This window comes from Trematomus bernacchii, unplaced genomic scaffold (assembly GCF_902827165.1).
Source record: "Trematomus bernacchii unplaced genomic scaffold, fTreBer1.1, whole genome shotgun sequence".
NCBI lineage: Eukaryota > Metazoa > Chordata > Actinopteri > Perciformes > Nototheniidae > Trematomus > Trematomus bernacchii.
Window position 1 is genome coordinate 9,210,062 of NW_022987698.1, and position 17,647 is coordinate 9,227,708.

General features: G+C 38.6%; 3 protein-coding genes across 3 annotated transcripts in view; 1 reads left to right on the forward strand and 2 right to left on the reverse strand.

Annotated features, from left to right (window-relative positions):
• Positions 1–4,359, forward strand: part of eya2 (EYA transcriptional coactivator and phosphatase 2) — a 28,745-nt gene extending 24,386 nt beyond the window's left edge. Inside the window, exons 12-16 of the mRNA XM_034138976.1 lie at positions 654–814; positions 1,627–1,741; positions 1,876–1,997; positions 2,104–2,204; positions 2,555–4,359. Of these exons, the coding sequence (XP_033994867.1) occupies positions 654–814; positions 1,627–1,741; positions 1,876–1,997; positions 2,104–2,204; positions 2,555–2,635 (580 nt within the window). The 3' untranslated portion in view covers positions 2,636–4,359. The remainder of the gene's footprint in view (positions 1–653; positions 815–1,626; positions 1,742–1,875; positions 1,998–2,103; positions 2,205–2,554) is intronic.
• Positions 4,360–4,610: 251 nt separating this feature from the next.
• tgm5l (transglutaminase 5, like) lies at positions 4,611–10,803 on the reverse strand. Its single transcript, XM_034138977.1, has 14 exons — positions 10,749–10,803; positions 10,436–10,618; positions 9,916–10,152; positions 9,213–9,331; positions 8,710–8,838; positions 8,208–8,385; positions 7,848–7,983; positions 7,339–7,442; positions 6,979–7,218; positions 6,801–6,863; positions 6,500–6,709; positions 6,251–6,408; positions 5,495–5,631; positions 4,611–5,035 (listed from the first exon to the last, which is right to left on the reverse strand). Exons 1-14 carry the CDS (start codon positions 10,753–10,755, stop codon positions 4,882–4,884), a joined length of 2,055 nt encoding a protein of 684 aa, XP_033994868.1. The 5' UTR covers positions 10,756–10,803; the 3' UTR covers positions 4,611–4,881.
• A 3,445-nt stretch (positions 10,804–14,248) lies between these two features.
• On the reverse strand, positions 14,249–16,759 carry pxmp4 (peroxisomal membrane protein 4). The gene is made up of 4 exons (XM_034139069.1): positions 16,603–16,759; positions 16,267–16,329; positions 15,533–15,731; positions 14,249–15,400 (listed from the first exon to the last, which is right to left on the reverse strand). Exons 1-4 carry the CDS (start codon positions 16,713–16,715, stop codon positions 15,137–15,139), a joined length of 639 nt encoding a protein of 212 aa, XP_033994960.1. The 5' UTR covers positions 16,716–16,759; the 3' UTR covers positions 14,249–15,136.
• Positions 16,760–17,647: the final 888 nt, after the last annotated feature.

Sequence of the window (17,647 nt, forward strand, 5' to 3'; positions counted from 1 at the left end):
TAGTGCACAGGAGGAAGAAAAAAAAAGCAGGGAGATGAGACAAAGAGTTTGTGCATGTCTTTTATTTCCCCGACTTCCACAGCCATATAATATGTCACAGGATTATCCAACGCTTTCATATCTCATCAAAATATCCCTTTATCATTCCCTCTGTCTTCCTCGGTCCAGACGTTTTATTGCTGAAGCACTTTAGGATACTTTTAGGGGTGATTTGAGAAAGAGCCAGACTATACCGAAGTACCTTTTTTTTATATTACACTTGGCCCTTTTCATTCTCAAAGATGTTTTAATATTTATACTGCCCTCGCTGAATGTATAAACAGTACTTCATGGTTTCTTACTGACCAAGCTTTTTTATTCAAAACTCAGTTTCAACGATTTCCAATTTTACAGGGTTTCTTATCCCTGAAATTCTTGTGGTTACACTGGCACACTTCCCTTAATGTGATGAATGGTTTGAGTACTACATTCTATTCATAACCTGAAGCTTGAATCAATTCCTAGAGCTAGAAACGTTATCCATGAATACAGTTGTACCTATAGCTTCCCCCCTGAAACACCAATGATAGTGCTTCGATAAGGTGCTCTGGAGAAAGGCAGTTTGCTTCTTTGTGATCTACAACCTGACGGCTTCCTGTTTTGTGATCCTGCAGCACTTACAACTTTGGGTCGGACGGCTTCCAGAGCCCAGCGGGGGCCGGCTCTCTGTGCCTGGGGTCGGGGGTTCACGGAGGAGTGGACTGGATGAGGAAACTGGCTTTTAGATACCGCAGAGTCAAGGAGATGTACAACACATACAATAATAATGTTGGGGGTAAGCTCCGCTCACATTGTTTTTAACAGTGGACCGGCAAACTGACTATTCAGATTTGTCTTTTTGTAAGAGCAACCACATTTTCAAATATAACATAACATTATGATTATTTTGACAATTTTGTTTTGTTTTAAATAAAAAGAGAATAAAATGTAATATTTAAAATGATTGCCCTTTCTAATATATCAAATTGCAAAAGAAAATATATTATTTTGCTCTGATATCTTTCCGGTTGTATTTGTTTTTACCAATATTTTTATTTATTTATTTTTAATTAAAAGAAAGATAAATATGCATTTTCATCACTATAGATACATATACATTATTAACTGCTGCTCAACACCAGATGGAGTTACATTTAAACATAGCTCAACTTCAGATCACAGAGATTATTCTGGATTATTCTGATTTATTTTTCTTTCCTTTAGCTGGTATCAAGTTATAAAAGCTTCCTATTTAGTCAGAATCATTGTTTTTTCTTTTCTGGTGCATTAACCAAACCTTTAGTCGTGTTGAAGATGATTTGAGTATTTTAACAACAAACAGTAATATGGTTGATTACTGACACCTATTCATTCAATTGCCATAAAATAGCACAAAAAAAGGACACACATTCAATTGTCATTTAGAATTATTAGTCAGAAATTGTTGTTGAATAAAGACCTTTGTGCGCTGCTGATTGTTGTCAAAATAAGGTTTTGTAACCTCTCTGAAATAATTACATTTCTTTACGCGTTAGAGCTGTAAAGGCTCACATCCTCCCTGTTTGGTCTCAAAGACTGACCGTATACTTTTTTCTCCCTGATGGGCAGGTTTGATGGGCAGCCCCAAGCGAGAGGAGTGGTTACAGCTGAGGAGGGAGATGGAGGTGCTGACCGACCTGTGGCTGACTCAAGCTCTCAAAGCTCTGGCTCTCATCAACTCCAGGTCAGTTTGTGCTCACTTACTATTGGCTGATAGCTGTACAGCATTTAGTATTTTTGTGATTTTTCTCCATATCCCTTTAAATGTCATTCAAGGTGTCATAACTAGCGTGTGTGTCCTGTCCTGTCCTGTTCCAGGCCTAACTGTGTGAATGTGTTGGTGACCACCACCCAGCTCATCCCAGCGCTCTCCAAGGTGTTACTGTACGGTCTGGGCTCTGCTTTCCCCATAGAGAACATATACAGTGCCACAAAGACAGGTGAGGGCAATATAGGGGAAATGGGTTTAGGGAGAAAACATTTTTCCTGATAATAGCAATATCCTTCCTCAAATGGGCTATTTTAATGTGTTAACTTTCTTAAAAGGCAAAGAGAGCTGTTTTGAGCGTGTCTCTCAGAGGTTCGGTCGGAGAGCGGTGTATGTGGTGATAGGAGATGGAGCAGAAGAAGAGTCCGTAGCCAAGAAGGTATAACTCAATCTGTTTTTTTACAGCTGTGACTGCTGAAAAACGGCCTCAACTAATCAGTTAACTTTTAAGAGACACTTGGTTTCTGAAGGTTCTGTGTCTGACTCTAACACTCTAACCTTTTAATTTAAATGTCACACTTTTTCTTAAACTTGGCAGGCATTAGGCTTTTGTGCATTTAGGGCCAACATTTTATCCACATGTACTTTGTCACATACTGTAATCCCCCTTCAAAACCACAGTCCATTATTCACATCTGCACTGCATCTGCAGGAGTGCTGCAAGTTGCCTTAAGTCTGCATGTTTTACATTAAACCTAGATATAATAGATTTTAATTTTGTTTTTGTAGAAGAACATGCCGTTCTGGAGGGTTTCCTGTCGGGCCGATCTGGAGGCTCTGAGCCATGCACTGGAGCTGGACTACCTCTAGAGGGCGCAGCCGTCACTCTCCGCTCCTCCACCAGAACCATGAGAAGCTCCTGACCTCCTGAGAGCAGCTAGTGGACGAATCTGCCCCTGAGAGACTGATTCAGAGTCAGTGTTGCTTTTTCAACACGCAGGAGGACAAACTCACTTTAAAGCCAAAGGAACTGTGAGGATTTGGAGCTGCAGTTTATCTATGAGACATCAACATGAGGCCAATGCGCTGGACCGAATAAAAGACCAAAGACAAATAAGGGACCAAAGCTTCATAACTAGCCCCAGGGAACTATGGGTAATACTGCAAATACTTTTTAATAACGTTTTTTTTCTTCTTTTAAATTTGCTTCATCTCAACTTTATGAAAGGTGTCCCACTTTTGTCCACACTATGAAAGTGATGCACTGAATGCAAAACTGTACATCCTGTTTATTGAACTTGTTGGATTGGATTTGTTGTGCCTTTTTTTATTTGTTGTGAGACTAAACCTGTTTTCCACTGACCAATACTGTTACAGAAGAAATTAGAAACAAGACGTAACCCTCCTGTTATCCTCAGATTGACTTTACACCCTTTATCCTTTATAACTACTAAAGTAGTTTAAAACTCAAGACAATGATCATATTCCACATTTTAACCAACATGTAAGTCTCTGGTGCTTTAGGTGTCTTAGTTGACTACCTAAATAATCATTTAAATAAAACATTACCCCAACCTTCCCCCCTACAGACCCCTTTATACATCCAGAATTCCTATTATGTGACTATCGAAAAATATATAAATCACCATAAAATCTCACTGACTGAAATAAAATGTTAAAGTAAGATCTTTTTGATGTTGTTAAAGGACCAATAACTAAATCAGAAGGTAGTTTTTTTTTACATGTAATAGTCATCTCAATATCATCCTACACAATCAACACAAATATGTGTAAAATATTGACATTTTTATATGTTTTATACTACTATAACAGCCTGGGGTGAAATTGACCCCAAGGAACACCGATGCGTACAAAGTGCGTACAGGACATTTAAAAAAGATCTTCATGTTCATTTTATGTTTACCCATTAGTCCTCACTAAATTAGGAAAAGTCATGAAATACTAAGCAAAAGAAATAATGTGAACCATCTTTTTAGATACGTCAAACATTGAATGGGGTCAAATTGACCCCAAGGATAACAGGAGGGTTAAAGGTATATTATAACATGGGATAGATTTTTCCTTCACTATTATTTTAGAATTGTTTAAATTTCATATTTTGTCTAGATAAAAGACACATAATATTCTCTTCATAGGTAGAGGCTATTGGAAATAGTTTGATTTGTATTTTACCATTAATATGTGAGCTATTTATTATTTGTTAAATTCACAACGCAATGAGGTATACACAGTTTGGGAGCTTGGCATAAAAACATCCCCTTTAAAGACCAGAAATGTGCTTATGTAAAAATGTTTTGTCTTGCAGACGCTGTATTATAGGCCGGTGCTTGAATCCTTGCTTTTGATTCTGGGTTGTATATGTTGTCATGTTTTAACTCTCCTTTCCTGTCTTTGTTTCATTTCCTAATAACCTGTTTGTAATATAGATGAACTGGTATGGTTGTGCATGTGCCGATTACACTGCCTGTCAGTTTAGCCATGATTTGTATATAATGCTTTATTGTCGATTTTGTTTTGACAGACAGTTAAATAGATTAATAAAAATAAATTAATTTCATTGTTGGGAAAAGGGAGTCGAGTTTCATTTCATTTCACAAAGTTACAGAATCGGAGGCATTCGACACGAGGGATTAAATAACAGATGAATAAAAGTTGTGAATTACATGTAATCTCAAGAGGTCTGAGAAGCATCTCATTCAGACTGAACTGCAGTGACCTATTTTAGACAAAGATCTCCCCCTTCAGGGCAGAAAGAGAACTGCATACTGAATAAATTGTTTTAATTATTTTATTTATTTTCATACAAATCAAATAACACATTGATTCCAGTTTGTGAAATGTGTTGATTTTCACGGCTTGAACACAAAAATAGCAAAATAAATATCTATAAAAAAATAAATATAATTTACATTCACATTTATACCATACAAAGCAACAGAAAAACATAAAGGTTGACAGTAATCTGAATGTTTCCACTGCAACGGTTCTGGCATCAGTCGGATTACTTTTTACAACATAAATACAGAATTTCAACAATGCTGACAGTAAGTAAGTATAATGTGACACATAAACAAAAAAGGTATACAAAGCAGGATTTAGGCCCTGCTGACAGAGACCATCATGAAGCCTCTGATGGTGGAGTTGATGTTTGAGAGAGCCAGGCTGGCCTGCAGCATCTTTACTCCCACCTTGCTGGGGATGAAGGTGATCCTCTGCTTCACACTTCCTCCTGGACGCAGTGGGAGCATCCTGTAATAAGATCAACAAAAAGTTAACAAAATGTCAAAATACTTCTACCATTCCTTGTTTGCAATAACTGACGCTAACTTGTGACGGCTAAGCTACAATTATACGTTTTAACCATGTAAATGTCTTAACATGTTGTTTATGTCTTCTAATTCAACACTTCCTGTTATCAAGCAGCCTATAATTACACTTCAATGCCAGTCAATAACTATCTGCTGCGTTCCGCACACAACAGTGGAATATTTTGTGGATTACGCCTACCTGAAGATAAACATAAGCAGAACAATTCAAGTGTAACAAGCTCACATTTCTCCAACAAAGACGAACTGTATTGTTATGTACGATAGACAGTGACACTCCTTTATTTAAGCATTCCTCAGTTTTATAATGTTGCAACCACGCATGATATGCACTCAACACGTACAAAAGGGAAAAAATATGAAGGCATGAAATCTTTCTCACCTGAAGTGAACCTTTCCTTGGATCAGCCCGGCCCCGGCTACAGTCAGTACTCCGCTCACCATGTGAGAAAATGGGTTTGTGAAGGTCACTGTAGCAGTCTGCTCTTTGCCAGGCACAATGGATTCTTCATTTGTAATCTGTTGGGGAAGAAATGTGTTAATGAACCCAGATGATTGAAGTAAATGACCCCTTAGATAACACTTAAGTAAACCAATGTCCATATGTATGTACTTTCTACAGCTTTAAAGTAAGTAATATATTGAATAAAATCCTCACACCTAAGAGTTGTTTTTTGCTACTTCACCATCACACCTGAGACGTAAATATTCTGGATTAGATCTGATTTTTAAAGATAAGATGAGTCTCCCTAGGCAGTGGATGTTAAGAAAAATGGCATACAGCTAGTTCTGCATCGATAAAAAAGAAAAGCCAACATGTTTGTAATTTGGCTTAGTTTTGGGGAATTGTTTTCTGACTTTCCAAAAATCATAAACTAATACATGTCGAAAGAGGTGAGAGCTTTTAATGTTATTAGTGAAGTCAAGGGAGAATTGGAAACCCCCAATCTACGTGCCTTGCGTACACTACTCCTTTGTGTAGCATCTATTTTATTGATCTTTTGTATGTCTTTGAGCACCTCAATACCACAAGTATTATTATGATTACATATTTGATATTGCTGGTTGATTTGGTAGTTGTGTTTTTTAGTAAAAAATTCTAATTCATGTTCAAAACATGTTGAATAATTCAAAGTACCTGTATGATGAGCTGAGGGCTGGCGATGTTAAACTCCTCCGAGGCCAGGACCCGCTCCTGACTGTTCGAGTCCTCCAGGACCACAGCCAGGTTGATCAGGTTGTCTCCCACCACGTCCTCATACTGCACCGGGGCGATCTGCTGCTGAATCACCTTGACTGGAAATACCAAGAGCAGAAAGATGTAACCACATACGCCTTTGAGAAATGAAACTGTGAGTCTGTAGTCAAGCGTATAGTGGATGTTTACCTTCCATGGGTCCCAGTTTTACAACACCATGAGTTTCCCAGAAGGTGTCTGAGGGGCTGTTGTTGTATTCTTTGGCCTGGGCGTTGAGATGAATCTTCATCATCTTGGCAACCCTCTGCTTGTTGATGACTTTCACCGTGAAGCAGACAGGCTCCCCGGCAACAGGAGTTTTGTCCAGGCTCAGGACCACCAACACTCCCCTGGACGAGCCTGAGAAATAAACATGAAGAAAGCCAGTGTGTGAGATTACATGTGTTCAAAGATGACAAATCTGATTCATGTTTTCAAACTTCTAAATTACCTCTGCGTAACGTTGAGTCCTCTGACATTCTGGAACTTCTCGATGAAATTGTTGAAGTTGGGCCTTTATTGAAAAAATAGATCAAAATTGTGAGTGTTCATGCCTTGGAGTGAACAATGTACCACATCTCTGAATTAACAATTGAGCAAATGAATGAATTTGGATTTTTGATACATACTTTTGATGTATTTGTAGTCTCCTGTGATGTTCTGCAGCCTAGGGAAGCTGATAGCTTTGGTGCAGATGAGGGACCCCACTCTCTCTGTGTCCTTGCTGTAGTTGACCACCTGACCCTCGCTCAGTATGACAGAGTGGACGTCTGCGTTCACCGCGGCGTACACAAAGGGGATGTCATAAATCAGGTCAATCCGCCGATCCTTGACTGCTTTGACTGGAGCTGGGCCGCAGCAGAACACTCCTAGGAAAAAAGAAGGGAAGAAAATACATTTATAGGGATGTTTGTTCAAGGAAACATGTTCAAACAGGACCAAAGAAGTGAGGAGTTTCTCCCAAATGGAAAGCAAGGTTTCACACACACCTTCGCTTCTCTCCTGAGGGGTCGGGTCCAGAACCTGCCAGCCGTCCAGCCCAGAGCCCAGGTCCCTGCGAGTCATCCAGCACTCCACCCACACATGGAAGTTCCTGTAGAAGAAGAGCCAGAATAAGTTATCAGAGAGCATGAATATGTTTATTTTGTGAGAAAATGTAATAAATCTCATCAATGTCATTTGCATATGTCTCATCAAGCCAGTGTGTGTGATGGGGGCTTTGGGGTGTGTTTTGGGGAGTTGTGTGCATTTGGTCGCAATATTACCTTTGCTGACAACTGCTTTTATTTCTATCCTTTTTTTTTTTTTTTTTTTTTTTTTTTTTAAGAAACAAAAGTGCTGGGCTGAACATTGTTGAAACATGTTGGAGTTTTTGAATTATTAGTTTCGAACCCTTACTCACCAATAAAAAAAATGGTTTACTATACAAAGAAAAGATCAATAAAACAAAAAACACATTTGACGTGTGAACAGAATCAATAGTTAAGTCACTACTGACCATATGCTGTCTTTGCTGCGATTCAGCTTCTGCCCCGTTTCGCTGTAGAACTCCTCAATCACCAGGTTGTCATTTGTGTCGTGAGCGGAGTTGAAGTTTGTGACGACACGGGAAGGAATGCCAAGAACTCTCATCACTGAAAGACGTAATAAAAATGACACATAAGTTGACACCCTAATAAAAATATCTGAACACTGCGTGATGGGAACAAATGTATCTGGTGTGCGGCAACACTGATAAGACATCAATCATGACGTCATGTGGTTAATAACTGTTTACTGAAGACCAAAAAATACAGTACAATTAGTTCTTGGCAGACAGTTTGTATATAACTTTTCTCCAGCATCATGAAATAATTACCTGTGCACATGACGGCTGCGAACACCCAGCACTGCCCGTATTTGACTGGTTTGAAACCAGACTCAGCCCACTGCGTCAGGATGTCCCCACTGCCCGTCCACAAGGAGGGGTTCACCCCCTCTTTGAAGTCACCGGCCCATTTCCCTTTCAACACACCGCGGTCATCTTCACTGTTGATCTGAACATAAAAGAGAAGATGATTGTAGTTGCTCCCATCTTTTCATTTCAGTTCGCACACATTGTAAAGCAAGCTGGGGCATCTCACATCTTTAAGAGGAGTCTCTGTGACAGTTTAATCACTATTTTTGATTGAGTGTTGCACTGCAGTAATAACAGTGAGCCTGCATTTCCCAATTCAAGCCATGACATGTTTTAAACCAGCAGAAGAGCGTTGGTACATTAAGTCAATATCAAAACATTGGTGAACAGAACCATGGTGATTTTTGTATATCTTGAAGTTTATATGTTTAGGTTTTGTTAATATGAATCTGTTGGCACTCACCATGGCAGACACGACCCGGCCGATGTAGACGGGGTTCTTTCGGTTCAGGAAGTCCATTCTTTTGTTGGTTTGGTGCTTAGGGCTGACTTGCAGCAGTTTCAGGCAAGCCTCCAGAACACCAGGCTCAAACTGCACAAGAAGAGAGAAATAATTAAAGATTTAGTGATGTTTGGAGTTTATTTATAATAAACAGATTCAGAATTTGCTCTCAAGTGACTAATGCATGATCTGAGGTCAGGTTTAGGACAGGGGATAAATAAAGATCAATATTTAGGTTGGTTTTGTCCCTGTTGACATTTGTGTGCAAAACCAACATTTACTTTTCCCACAATACTTTTCTGTTTTCTGTGATAATCCAAAAAGCATTATTACTATGCGAGTGAAAACAAGCAACACAATATACTACTTATGTTTACTTAATGGAAAACAAAATCTAAGAAACAGATTTAACTCAGCACCTTGATATTTTCTTTTTACATTATTAACAGATATGGTTGTAATACCTGATCAAAGGACCATGGTCTTGAAACAGGGTTCATAGCTGTCCCGATGAACAGCAGCCCTGAGTCGTTCTGGATGTACTCTTCCCTCTGATCCTCAAAAGGAATGTACACAACATCCGCTGCAAGAAAGAAACATGTTATTTAGTACATCCTCAAGTTTTTTAAAAGCACATCACTGTATAATGGCAATTATACTCCAAAGGATGAATAAAGGAAATAAATCAGATTGGTTATTAAAAGAAAATAGAAATGCTAAATGTGTGTAAGTTGGTTAGAGAGAATAGATAGAATGTTATTGTTTTTCCCACTTTCTGAAAGTCAGAAACTAATAAAGTCTTTAGGACAGACCTTGTTTTACATATTTTATATAGTTGACTTATTTCAAACAGCAATATCAGGCTTTCTTGGCTTAACTGTTGAGGGTATTTGGGATCAAATCATGTAATCATGATCCCATAGGCAACAAAGAACTGATTGAAACTTAAAATAAGGCAGGGTAAGGGGTCCCTATTTCCCAAGCTTTATCAGAGGGGAGGCCCACAGTCTCAGACTTTGAAAACCTCTGCAATCTTTTAACCTAGTAGCTACATACACGATAACTATAAGTGATTTTCTGTTTTGGTTTGCATCAATACCACCAAGGCCTTCTGAGCCCGAAAAACGTTGTATGACATGTATAAAAGCTTCTGATAAGTTCACCCACCACGACACCAGGGATTGCAGAGCAGGGTGAATTTGCCGGACGCGCAGCTCTTCTTATTGGCCCCCCGAGTGATGGCACACATCTTGAATGTGTAGCAGCCCACTGAGGCGGAGGCAGGAGAGGAAATGAAGACGGATGGGTTCTGGAGGTCAAGGCTCTCTCGGTCGATGTAGGCTTTCCAACGGGTGTAAGAAACCTTCTTGGAGAAGGTGACTGGCATGGCCACATACATGCGGCCTGCAGGAGAGAAGAGGCAGAGGGGTTTAAAATGGTTGTTCAGACTGCAAACAGCAGCCATTCATCTTATAATGCACTGTAACTTCTATTCCTGTACTTGTTATGTACATTTTATTATCTTTGCTTTTTTTTAAATGCTATTGTATAATGTGTTTCCACTGCACTATTTCTTAATGCTCTTGATGTCTTTCATTTTTGTAAAGCACTTTGAATTGCCTTGTGTTGAAAGGTGCTATATAAATAGACTTGCCTTGCCTTATAAATTAAATAAAAGTGGGACTACCTAGCATGACTTGGATCTTCAGATAGTCTGTCTTGGGGTTGAAGGCTCGGCCCTCCAGCTTCAGGCTGATTCTGATCGGGGCCCCTCTTCGCACCACCAGGACCTCGGAGCTGCTGAAGCCATCGGTCCTGTGTCTCTCCAGGTTTTCAGATATTTCCAGGTTGACATCTTCTATTTTCAAGTCTGCAAAAATAAAGAAATCAGAAGTCAGAAGTCATAGCGCACCAACATTACAAATATCCGAACAAATATGCTACAGTTAAATGTTAAAATGAGCAAAGAGAGAGCTTGCATTTGCCAAGACGAATCTCACCTTCCATTTCTGTGTGTCTTTTTCAGTGCAGTGTGTCAATGCTGTCAGCCTGTAACGCTATATAAACCTTTGCCCCACCCCCTGAAGGCATTTCACATGTGCTACTGAGAAAATAAACTGGTTTTCTCAATTGTTACTAAGGCATGTGTCAACAGACGCCACAAAATAGGACACCCCTCCTTGTTCCCTACTGTATGATACACCTTCACAGTTTCACTTGTGAAGGACATCTTACGTGAGTAATCAGACTCACCCTGTGCAGAAGAAAAGAGGTGATTACGTTAGTGAGTTCGGGCGTAAACTCTCGCACAGTTTTGTAATACAGATGTGAGAGCTGTAGAAGGGATATTAAAGCTAAGATAAGTGGATTGATAACCTAATGGCCATTTCCGGTTAACATCTATTCATACAGCTCACAAACTCTTGTAGTAGTATTATCACAAACCATGTGCTGTCATGTGGGATTAGTCTGGCATCATGCTATCTGCCATTTAAACTTTATGTGACTCCAACTGAAGCTGTTGCAACATGTACTTTGAAAGAAAGAGGTTATTCAGGTGCGTTGCATGAAGGTCGAGTGCTTCCAATGAATCCCAGATCGGCAAACAGTTTTCTGCTGGTTACCTTATTTTATTATTTTTCCAAGGATTTAGCTTTGGTTACAATGCTTCAATCTTTTTTTTTAAAGAGGCCCTATTATGGTGTTGCCCTACCTTAAACGCCTCGATTAGACTCCTTTGTTTACTTCTGCAACTTAGTGATTACGCAACACTCACGCTTTTATTGGCTTGCACTCCAACACATTGTACCTGATAGGCTAAGGGGCGGGACATCTCTTAGCGGTTCAACAATCACAACAGAGCTGGACAGCTAACCAATCAGAGCAGACTGGGCTCTGGTTTCAGACAGAGGGTGAAAAGAGGTGCTGCAGCACAGGCAGTATGAGAACAATAAAGACCTTTTTGAACATTAAAGCTTGTAAACATGTCACAGTGGATACACAAAATACAAATATGAGCAGTTCTTCTCAGACTTTGAGTCTGATTATTTTGTTATTGATTCAAAATGATTCAATAATTAGCATTTGTATTATCATCATGCCTAGATACTGTATTATTCATAGATTGGTTATTTTTAAAAGATTGGTATTTAAATAATTACTGTTGACTGAGTATTTACTATTCTACTGCACACATTCAGAGATCTTTCTTTCAAGCTTTCTGGTGGGATGAAAACTTTTTCTATTTTCAATAGGCACTATTTTGTCAAGTGTGCTGGGGATAATTTATTAGCTAGACCAATAAACCCAAGACATACATTAAAGTATATACTGTATACACGAGTATAGTACTGTAGATATGGCACATAGTGTGGCACTTAATAGGGTAGGATGGCAGGTAGTAGTGGTACAGACAGGGTTTTATTTTCCTTTTTAAATGCAAGCACACACGGCCATGCACAACTAGCTTGTGTTCTTTCTCTCTCTATCTACAAACACACACGCACGCACACACACACGCCTTTCATTCCACAGCCCACAACCTTGACATTGTTGCACGATGAACCTTTGTCTTCTGCCCCAGAAAAGAAGTGTGGGTGTTAAAGTGTTTCCGTTGATGTTAAGACTCGCCTAATAGAGAAAATTGCATTATTGCTTACTCATCCGTTAATAATGATAGGTATGTACAGTACACTGGGAGTGAGGCATTTCTGGAGAATTAATTTTAATTTGAAGTCACGAGAGGTATTGGTGCTCTATCTGTCTATCTATCCGGCACTGCAAAACACATTTTAAAGACAATATTTAAAGAAATGTAACACTTATTTTTGGTTACAGCCTGCACGATACAAAATGGTACATTTGTTATGGTTGTGAGACAATCGGTCGAAGAACTTTATAAAACTTTGAACACTTTTGAACATTGAATCCTAATGACTTCTCTATTCCTCTAAATTCTACAGGTTTTCATGAAATGTAGTACAAATATTCATTCCCCCCTGGTAGTATTGTAATAACTTTGATGCTCCCTTACGTTTAACTCCAACACCATCATCAGGTCAACATTTGTAGTTACCTAATGGTTTTTGACCAAACACCTGCAAAACTGACATTCTGAAGTCATATGGTAGTGTACTGGTGTTAGCATTAAGCTCAAAGCAGCATTGTGCCTGAATACAGATTCACTAACCCACAATCCTGGCTGTTGACTCTTAGTCAGGTGTCAATTTAAGGGTGGAAATAAAGCATTTCTGTTATACATAAGCTTTAAGTCAACACTCAAGTTTCGGTATACATTCAGCTCATCCATCAAAAGTTCCCACAACATCTACTGTAATGTGTATAAATCTTAATGGCAGTTTTGGAGTGTGCATGTGTAATATATCACTTTCTCTCTTTACATAACGAATCATTAGGCGCAATGACTAATGGCTGAGGAAATACTCAGATCTGTTACTCAAGTACTACTTCTGGGACGGGTCTGCTATCGGTTCTGAGAGTAACAACAAAACATGGAGAGGCAGCATTCAGCTAGTATGCCCCGACACTCTGGAACAAACTGCCCAAATCATGCACGTCCGCAGAAACGCTTACCATTTTTAAATCAAGACTAAAAACACATCTCTTTACCGCTGCTTTTAATTGACCTGCTCATATTTATAACTACAGTATGCCTTTTAAACATGTATTGTATACCTGTGGTGTTTATTTGTATTATTGTATTATCTTTGCTTTGTAATGCCTGTTGTAAAATGCCATTATATAATGTGTTCTTACTGTAGTTATTCATAAAAAGTCTTTTAATTTGTTTTGTAAAGCACTTTGAATTGTCGCGTACAGAAAAGTGCTATATAAATAAACTTGCCTTGCCTTGCCTTACAAAGAAAAAGTCATGCCTATGACATTTTACTTCAGTACAGAAGTTTCTCACGAATAAATGGCCTCTTTCAGAGTGTTATATTAGTAGAATAAATTAAGTTAATGTGTAAGCCAGTCAAGGCTGCATCATTCAATAAAAGCTGATCATCTGTTCTAAATGAAACTCTTTAATCTGCAAATAACTGTTTAAGTAAAAATAACTTCCAAATGAAGTGTGGGGATATGAACACATGAATAGTATTTCCTTAAATTTTGTGGAGTAATATCACAAAGGAGCATAAAAAAGTACTTGAAGAACAGAACCTAAGTGAATTGATGCTTAAGCATTTTAAAAGGTTTGATTGAAACAAGATTTAATTCATTCCGTATTAAACATATATAATGATGGCACTCCTTGGGCTTACATAGATCATTATTAATAACTCCAACATGCACATCCCGTATTTCTTGTGCTTGAGCTGCAGGCAGGGGTTTAAAGTTTTCTAGAAGAATCCAGCAGTGTGTCACTTCATTGATATTAACACCCCAGTAACTGAGTCATAGTGCTTCATTACAACACAGAATACTCAGTATTTCAGGTTGTCAATATAACCGGAACACTGCTTTTCAGAAAATAGACTCGTTAAAACTCCATTGTTTAATATCAGTAATAATGTGTGGGTTCAATGGAAGAAGTATCATTTTTTACCAAATCACTTGATACAACATTGTTGGAGACAATTTGCTTTGGGTTGTGCACGGGGTTTGTCTATGTGTGTGTGAACGCGTCATCATCCAATCTGCGCACCTGGGAGCACGGGAGATAATTAACCTATATGTGTGGGCACGGGTGATCAGCTGGGATGAGAGGTTAGAGAGGAAGCCACACGTTTTTCAACCGTGATTGTTTGTGTCTGAGCGTGTGCGTGATCGTTATGTTTTAACCAAGATTTTAGATAGGCCTACGTGAGTCGTAAAAGAACATTTTAACCTTGGAGAAAGAAATAAAGCATTACAAATTACGTCATGGTGGACCTCATCCTTCACCACAACACGCGTTGGAAACTCTGACTGCTAACCTCCATGAGTGGCCTTTTTTGATGTGCGATCGCCGCTACAAACATAATATAACATCTTTGTGTAACAGCAATTTCACAACAGATAAAATGTCAGCCTGTTTTGCATTGAACCTCATTTTGTCTTTTATTCTGAAGCAGTTTAATAAAGTGACACAACCCTATAAATTTAAATCAGACAAAGGTACAATCACACAAAATATCAGCAGAAAAATAATCATGTTGAGTAGATATAGATTTAAGGCAGATTTTGTTAAATAGAAAAGGAATTTTGAGTTATTTGACACACAGGGTATCTTTTTATGTCTAAGTATTCTACAAAAATCCTACAGAACAAACCATTCATCAATAAATTAAAAAGGCAACATTCAATAATATGGAATATTAATAATTATAAAAAATAAGAATGCAAATCATGTGATGTAGAAAGCTGGTCCATACTGAAAAAAAAATGTCTAAGGAGCAATCCTTGGTTTATTATAAACAAGGAAGTCCGTTATGTCGTGCCATACGTTGCTGTCGTGGTAGAGGTAGTTCATGGAGGACTGCAGGGAGGGCTGGAGGGTGTGAGGGTAATATTCAAACAGCCACAACACAACACCCCACACCAGCGTGGCAAAGAGAGGGAAGGGGTCGTGTTTAGGCTGGGGGATGAACCCTTTCTCCACAGCCAGCCGAGACAGGGCGAACAGGATCCTGGACAGCAAGTACATGTTGATCTAGAAAAGAGCAAAAAGTCTTAACGGATTGCACACATTTCCCTGAGCAACTAGATAAATGGTGGTGGATGGTAAATAAATAAAATAGCAAATGTGAGAAGAAAGGTATATTTGATCTACAGCGATTCATACCTGGCTATTGATGTTGTTGTTATTTCCAAACACTAACCAGCCGCCAACACAGGCGGCCAGAAAGGAGTGAGACTGCAAACTCTTCCCCTGGCACTTCTCCTGCAGGGCTTGCAGTCCTTTGTATGTGAACACAAAGTACGCCAGGTTTCGGGAGTGGGTGTACGTGGCCTTCAAAATGGCTCTGAGCTTATCTTTCAAACTATCAGAGGGAAGAGAAATTGCAACATGTTTTTTGCAACGCTGCCAGGGACTCAGAGAAACTGGCCCTTCAGCTGCCTCCCAGAGAAGAGCTCTCTCAACAAGAGAACACTGACACAACCAGGGTCAAAATCACAGCATGTGATTGATAAAGAAATGTAAAGAGTTCCAACATTTATTTATTTAATGCCTCCATTTAATACTTCTATTAAATGCTTGAGCTATGTCCGAGAATAAAGTACCGTTTCTGAATTCAAATATCTAATATTGATTTGCTATTAGTTAAGATGAATTAAATCAGAAAGGATGTAATTATTAAATATTTTATAACTGCTTGAAATATATATATATATATATATATAAAATAATAAGATATAATAATTTAAGTGATCATGAACCATAAGGTCCCCTCTTAATATGTATATATTTGTTTAGATTTAAAATGTTAGATTTAGAATGAGATTCTACATTTTGATATAGTGTTGTAATAGCGCGGTACTTTTTTTCTAAACATTAAATACAGCTCGAATGCTTACCTGCCACTTCTGAATAGGAGTGTCATAACAAGAGCATGAGGAGCTCTGATTTTGGCCCCATATCTGAGAGGAAGAAAATACACACAATAATGTCACTGCTGTGTAGAAACACAACAAGGTCAAATATTATCGTAGTATAGTACTAGTGTAGTTAATAAAACCTGCAGTTAATACTATTTATTAACTTAAGTTACCACACTGGCTCCAGGCAACTAAATCTAGTCACCACTGCTCAACTACAGCTGATACTGTAAGAACGGTGAGCTGGTCTGTGGTAAATAAGTACACCGACGTTATTGTAGCTTAGCTAGTTTGTTATTTAATGTTTTAACTCACACGGCGCCATTTCTGAATCCTTTCAACACGGCCAATGCCGCTTTGTACTTCTCCTGCTGAAGAAGATTATTGACGGTGTACAGAAGAGTTTTTATCAGATCAGGACCTGCCATGACTTTCAACAGAGCCCACCGGACACAAAACAGAGTTGCACACACATTCCAGAGAGATGTGTCACAGTGAAAACTCGCCGAGGTGCACCATTATAACCATGGTTCCTACGCAAATTCAGTTTACTAAAAATATCTCCGCCGTTTTGTGAATTAACAAACTAAACTGTGCTTTAAAGTATATAATGTAGCCTATATATTTTATCTCAACAGTGTACCTTTACTTTCTGTGTTATTAATGTTGGCATAACAGTTTTGTAGTGGTACAAGACATATTACGAGTAAACAGTAGCCTAACTATAGTACAAAAATACTCTGCTTTATGTAACGATATCACATTCAAAATGTTACTTACGTATTATCATTGTATCAGAATATACTGAATGTACTGTACACTTTATGCTGAATGGGCTTTTTCTAAATCACGTGGGTGATGGGCATTACTTTAGACTTTAGAGCTATGACATTTCTCAACATCCTTTTATTTAAAGGTCCCATGTCATGGCCATTTCTACTGATCATAATTCCATTGTTGAGGTATACTAAAATAGATTTATATTGTGCAATTTTCCAAAATCGCATTGGTTTCTGTGACGAAGGTAACTTCGTCACTGTGGACTGACGGCTTCGGGCCTTGTAATATTGCACATGTGGGTTTGCACTTTATGAAACAACTTCCCTTTGCAGAGATAAAGTCACTCAGCACTTTAGTGAACAGTTTGCACTTTATTAGCGTGATTGCACAGTACAGTTTGGCATTGCATATTTGCACATTTTACAGATACTAATTATTGAGGTAGTATTTATTAACTGATTAAACCGTATTGATTGGAATGTCGTCTGGCAGGTGCTGGTCGGGTCCTCGGCTCCGCCTGAAAAGATAGGGGAGTTAGCGAGAGCGCCGAAAGTGTTTATGCTGGTGTAAGAATGACAGC

Excerpts from the sequence above, each read along its gene's own strand:
- tgm5l (XM_034138977.1), bottom strand. Across the intron at positions 9,332-9,915 it reads CTGCAATCCCTGGTGTCGTG|CGGATGTTGTGTACATTCCT; the intron begins GTGGGTGAACTT and ends TCTTTCTTGCAG. Across the intron at positions 5,632-6,250 it reads GCCCTCAGCTCATCATACAG|ATTACAAATGAAGAATCCAT; the intron begins GTACTTTGAATT and ends CTTCCCCAACAG.
- pxmp4 (XM_034139069.1), bottom strand. The coding sequence starts at position 16,715 with ATGGCAGGTCCTGATCTGATAAAAACTCTTCTGTACACCGTCAATAAT. Across the intron at positions 15,732-16,266 it reads CTCCTATTCAGAAGTGGCAG|TTTGAAAGATAAGCTCAGAG; the intron begins GTAAGCATTCGA and ends TCCCTCTGATAG. Across the intron at positions 15,401-15,532 it reads ACAACAACATCAATAGCCAG|ATCAACATGTACTTGCTGTC; the intron begins GTATGAATCGCT and ends GCTCTTTTCTAG.